The 7,101-nt window shown below is 48.8% G+C and overlaps 1 protein-coding gene across 1 annotated transcript in view; it reads left to right on the top strand.

Moving 5' to 3' along the window:
- csf1rb (colony stimulating factor 1 receptor, b) overlaps nt 1-4,516 on the top strand; it is a gene marked incomplete at its 5' end in the record, with an annotated part of 91,333 nt that extends 86,817 nt beyond the window's left edge. Inside the window, one exon of the mRNA XM_079247505.1 lies at nt 4,187-4,516. Coding sequence (XP_079103631.1) covers nt 4,187-4,254 — 68 coding nt within the window. The 3' untranslated portion in view covers nt 4,255-4,516. The remainder of the gene's footprint in view (nt 1-4,186) is intronic.
- Nucleotides 4,517-7,101: the final 2,585 nt, after the last annotated feature.

The raw sequence follows: 7,101 nt of genomic DNA, 5'->3' as shown, positions 1-7,101 counted from the left end.
ACACACACACCCCCATCACATACTCCACTCTACACACACACACACCCATCACATACTCCCACTCTACACACACACACCATCACATACTCCACTCTACACACACACACACCATCACATACTCCACTCTACACACACACACACCATCACATACTCCACTCTACACACACACACACCATCACATACTCCACTCTACACACACACACCATCACATACTCCACTCTACACACACACACACACCCCATCACATACTCCACTCTACACACACACCACCATCACATACTCCACTCTACACACACACACCCCATCACATACTCCACTCTACACACACACACACCATCACATACTCCCACTCTACACACACACACACCATCACATACTCCACTCTACACACACACACCATCACATACTCCACTCTACACACACACACACACCCCATCACATACTCCACTCTACACACACACACACACCCCATCACATACTCCACTCTACACACACACACACCATCACATACTCCACTCTACACACACACACACCATCACATACTCCACTCTACACACACACACACCATCACATACTCCACTCTACACACACACACACACCATCACATACTCCACTCTACACACACACACACACACCATCACATACTCCACTCTACACACACACACACCATCACATACTCCACTCTATACACACACACACACCATCACATACTCCACTCTACACACACACACACACCCCATCACATACTCCACTCTACCACACACACACCATCACATACTCCACTCTACACACACACACACCATCACATACTCCACTCTACACACACACACACACCATCACATACTCCACTCTACACACACACACACCATCACATACTCCACTCTACACACACACACACCATCACATACTCCACTCTACACACACACACACCATCACATACTCCACTCTACACACACACACACCATCACATACTCCACTCTACACACACACACCATCACATACTCCACTCTACACACACACACACCATCACATACTCCACTCTACACACACACACACCATCACATACTCCACTCTACACACACACACACACCATCACATACTCCACTCTACACACACACACACCATCACATACTCCACTCTACACACACACACACCATCACATACTCCACTCTACACACACACACACACCATCACATACTCCACTCTACACACACACACACCATCACATACTCCACTCTACACACACACACACACCATCACATACTCCACTCTACACACACACACACCATCACATACTCCACTCTACACACACACACACACCATCACATACTCCACTCTACACACACACACCATCACATACTCCACTCTACACACACACACACCATCACATACTCCACTCTACACACACACACCATCAAATACTCCACTCTACACACACACACACACCATCACATACTCCACTCTACACACACACACACCATCACATACTCCACTCTACACACACACACACCATCACATACTCCACTCTACACACACACACACACCATCACATACTCCACTCTACACACACACACCATCACATACTCCACTCTACACACACACACACCATCACATACTCCACTCTACACACACACACCATCACATACTCCACTCTACACACACACACCATCACATACTCCACTCTACACACACACACACCATCACATACTCCACTCTACACACACACACACCATCACATACTCCACTCTACACACACACACACCATCACATACTCCACTCTACACACACACCATCACATACTCCACTCTACACACACACACACACACCATCACATACTCCACTCTACACACACACACCATCACATACTCCACTCTACACACACACACACCATCACATACTCCACTCTACACACACACACACCATCACATACTCCACTCTACACACACACACACACACCATCACATACTCCACTCTACACACACACACACACACCATCACATACTCCACTCTACACACACACACACACCATCACATACTCCACTCTACACACACACACACACACCATCACATACTCCACTACACACACACACACCATCACATACTCCACTCTATACACACACACACACCATCACATACTCCACTCTACACACACACACACACCCCATCACATACTCCACTCTACACACACACACACACACCCCATCACATACTCCACTCTACACACACACACACACCATCACATACTCCACTCTACACACACACACACACCATCACATACTCCACTCTACACACACACACACACCATCACATACTCCACTCTTCACACACACACCATCACATACTCCACTCTACACACACACACCATCACATACTCCACTCTACACACACACACACCATCACATACTCCTCTCTACACACACCATCACATACTCCACTCTACACACACACACACACACACACACACACACACACACACACACACACACACACACACACACACACACACACACCCCATCACATACTCCACTCTACACACACACACACACACACACACATCACATACTCCACTCTACACACACACACACACACACACACACACACACACCATCACATACTCCACTCTACACACACACCATCACATACTCCACTCTACACACACACCATCACATACTCCACTCTACACACACACACCATCACATACTCCACTCTACACACACACACCATCACATACTCCACTCTACACACACACACCATCACATACTCCACTCTACACACACACCATCACATACTCCACTCTACACACACACACCATCACATACTCCACTCTACACACACACACCATCACATACTCCACTCTACACACACACACACCATCACATACTCCACTCTACACACACACACACCATCACATACTCCACTCTACACACACACACACCATCACATACTCCACTCTACACACACACACACCATCACATACTCCACTCTACACACACACACACCATCACATACTCCACTCTACACACACACACACCATCACATACTCCACTCTACACACACACACACCATCACATACTCCACTCTACACACACACACACACCATCACATACTCCACTCTACACACACACACACACACCATCACATACTCCACTCTACACACACACACACCATCACATACTCCACTCTATACACACACACACACCATCACATACTCCACTCTACACACACACACACACCCCATCACATACTCCACTCTACACACACACACCATCACATACTCCACTCTACACACACACACCATCACATACTCCACTCTACACACACACACACCATCACATACTCCACTCTACACACACACACACACCCCATCACATACTCCACTCTACACACACACACCATCACATACTCCACTCTACACACACACACCATCACATACTCCACTCTACACCCACACACACCATCACATACTCCACTCTACACACACACACCCCATCACATACTCCACTCTACACACACACACACCATCACATACTCCACTCTACACACACACACACACACACACACACCCCTTCCATCATATTCCTTTTACACACATCCATCTCATTGTGTCCCCCCTAACACGCCCCTTCCCGTACCCCAGCCATCCTCATCTGCGTCCCATTGCCCACCCACTTACCTGAATTATTCCCCCCACCCACCCACCCACAAACACACACACATAACACTCTCACCTTCCATTTATAACTTCACCTGTTCGCTCACAGTCACCCTCCTCTCTCCTTCCCAACATGCCCCGAGTGCGACGCCCCATGGGGTCAGCAGCGCCCTCTCCCAGCCAAGCCAACCAGGGGCTCAGGTCTATCGGACAGGTCTATCGGACAGGTCTATCGGACCCCCCCGCCTGAACCCCTCCGGCAAAGCCCCGGAAATGGGGACATGATAGGACCCCGATGCCCCTCCCTCCCCGCCAATGAATGATTGTGAAGTGTCTGTTAATTGTAATTAAAATTGAGGGGGGTAACCGCACCGTGTCGGGGGAGGAACCGCCTTAGCGGCCCCACTCGCCGTCCACTGCATGTCCCGCCCCCCAAAACTTGACCATGAGTCGTCAGTGTTTTGTGTTGTGGTCACTAAATGTGATTAAAACTGGGGGTGGCAGTTTCTAAAGGTCTCATCTTCCTGCTCACAGATCACCATGACAACCGTGATCATGGAGAGAGAGAGCCAATGATGAAGAACATCTACCAGTTGTCCTGATTCTGTCGTCCAATCAGGAAGCTTGCAGGTTGCATCATGTGACCAAGGCTGCGTTTCAGCTCACTGAGGCTTTAATAAAACTTTATTGACACAATAAGACTGAACAGGAAGCCGATCAGCTCCTGGTGATTGTTTTTAGTTTCAACCAAAAAATAAACAAAAATGAATGAAATGAGAAATTTTAAGCAAATATTTAATATTTTTTTGTCCTGATTATTTAATCTGATTTCAATTGATTTAGGGTTGTGTGTGTGCGTGTGTGTGTGTGCTTTCATTTGTTTATTGTGTTGTTCTGTTGGGAAATAAAATGGATTTTGACATCTGTTGATGTTAATATGATTTTTTTATTGGTCTCATTTCCTGCTTTTCGTTCTGCTGACTCAGCATCAGCCTGGATTTACTCTATTGACCTGCGGAGTTGGAAACGTCACAAACTCTGTTGCCATGGTAATAAGCAGATGGATTTGTCCGTTTCTGCTGCAGTTTAATTATCAATACATGTGATCGATTAAAGTAGGATTTTTAAAATCAGTTAATTTATTTTAGAGAAATTTTACTGACAAAATGAATCATTAGAGTCCAATTAAAACAAATCCATCACTTGATCCATGTTGCTATAATTAACCTCCATCAGGACCAGAACCAGGAGGGAAAACCTCCATCAGAACCAGAACCAGGAGGGAAAACCTCCATCAGGACCAGAAGCAGGAGGGAAAACCTCCATCTGGACCAGAACCAGGAGGGAAAACCTCCATCAGGACCAGAACCAGGAGGGAAAACCTCCATCAGGACAAGAACCAGGAGGGAAAACCTCCATCAGGACCAGAACCAGGAGGGAAAACCTCCATCAGAACCAGAACCAGGAGGGAAAACCTCCATCAGGACCAGAAGCAGGAGGGAAAACCTCCATCTGGACCAGAACCAGGAGGGAAAACCTCCATCAGGACCAGAACCAGGAGGGAAAACCTCCATCAGGACCAGAACCAGGAGGGAAAACCTCCATCAGGACCAGAAGCAGGAGGGAAAACCTCCATCTGGACCAGAACCAGGAGGGAAAACCTCCATCTGGACCAGAACCAGGAGGGAAAACCTCCATCAGGACCAGAACCAGGAGGGAAAACCTCCATCAGGACCAGAACCAGGAAGGAAAACTGCCATCTGGACCAGAACCAGGAGGGAAAACTGCCATCAGGACCAGAACCAGAACCGGGAAGGAGAACCTCCATCAGGACCAGAACCGGGAAGGAAAACCTCCATCAGGACTAGAACCGGGAAGGAGAACCTCCATCAGAACCGGAACCTGAAAGAAAAACCTCCATCCGGACCAGAACCGGGAAGGAAAACCTCCATCAGGACCAGAACCGGGAAGGAAAACCTCCATCTGGACCAGGACCGGGAAGAAGAACCTCCATCAGGACCAGAACCGGGAAGGAAAACCTCCATCAGGACCAGAACCGGGAAGGAAAACCTCCATCAGGACCAGAACCGGGAAGGAAAACCTCCATCAGGACCAGAACCCAGAAGGAAAACCTCCATCAGGACCAGAACCTGGAAGGAAAACCTCCATCAGGACCAGAACCAGGAAGGAAAACCTCCATCAGGACCAGAACCAGGAAGGAAAACCTCCATCAGGACCAGAACCAGGAGGGAAATCCTCCATCAGGACAAGAACCAGGAGGGAAAACCTCCATCAGGACAAGAACCAGGAGGGAAAACCTCCATCTGGACCAGAACCGGGAAGGAAAACCTCCATCAGGACCAGAACCTGGAAGGAAAACCTCCATCAGGACCAGAACCAGGAAGGAAAACCTCCATCAGTACCAGAACCAGAACCCAGAAGGAAAACCTCCATCAGGACCAGAACCAGGATGAAAAACCTCCATCAGGACCAGAACCGGGAAGGAAAACCTCCATCAGGACCAGAACCCAGAAGGAAAACCTCCATCAGGACCAGAACCTGGAAGGAAAACCTCCATCAGGACCAGAACCAGGAAGGAAAACCTCCATCAGGACCAGAACCAGGAAGGAAAACCTCCATCAGGACCAGAACCAGGAGGGAAATCCTCCATCAGGACCAGAACCAGGAGGGAAAACCTCCATCAGGACCAGAACCAGGAGGGAAAACCTCCATCAGGACCAGAACTAGGAGGGAAAACCTCCATCAGGACCAGAACCAGGAAGGAAAACTGCCATCTGGACCAGAACCAGGAGGGAAAACTGCCATCAGGACCAGAACCAGAACCGGGAAGGAGAACCTCCATCAGGACCAGAACCGGGAAGGAAAACCTCCATCAGGACTAGAACCGGGAAGGAGAACCTCCATCAGAACCGGAACCTGAAAGAAAAACCTCCATCCGGACCAGAACCGGGAAGGAAAACCTCCATCAGGACCAGAACCGGGAAGGAAAACCTCCATCTGGACCAGGACCGGGAAGAAGAACCTCCATCAGGACCAGAACCGGGAAGGAAAACCTCCATCAGGACCAGAACCGGGAAGGAAAACCTCCATCAGGACCAGAACCCAGAAGGAAAACCTCCATCAGGACCAGAACCTGGAAGGAAAACCTCCATCAGGACCAGAACCAGGAAGGAAAACCTCCATCAGGACCAGAACCAGGAAGGAAAACCTCCATCAGGACCAGAACCAGGAGGGAAATCCTCCATCAGGACAAGAACCAGGAGGGAAAACCTCCATCAGGACAAGAACCAGGAGGGAAAACCTCCATCTGGACCAGAACCGGGAAGGAAAACCTCCATCAGGACCAGAACCTGGAAGGAAAACCTCCATCAGGACCAGAACCAGGAAGGAAAACCTCCATCAGTACCAGAACCAGAACCCAGAAGGAA

This window comes from Telmatherina bonti (assembly GCF_933228915.1).
Source record: "Telmatherina bonti genome assembly, chromosome: 10".
In the NCBI taxonomy this organism is placed as follows: domain Eukaryota; kingdom Metazoa; phylum Chordata; class Actinopteri; order Atheriniformes; family Telmatherinidae; genus Telmatherina; species Telmatherina bonti.
The sequence above is the reverse complement of the archived record's forward strand: the minus strand, read 5'-3'. Positions and strand labels throughout refer to the sequence as shown.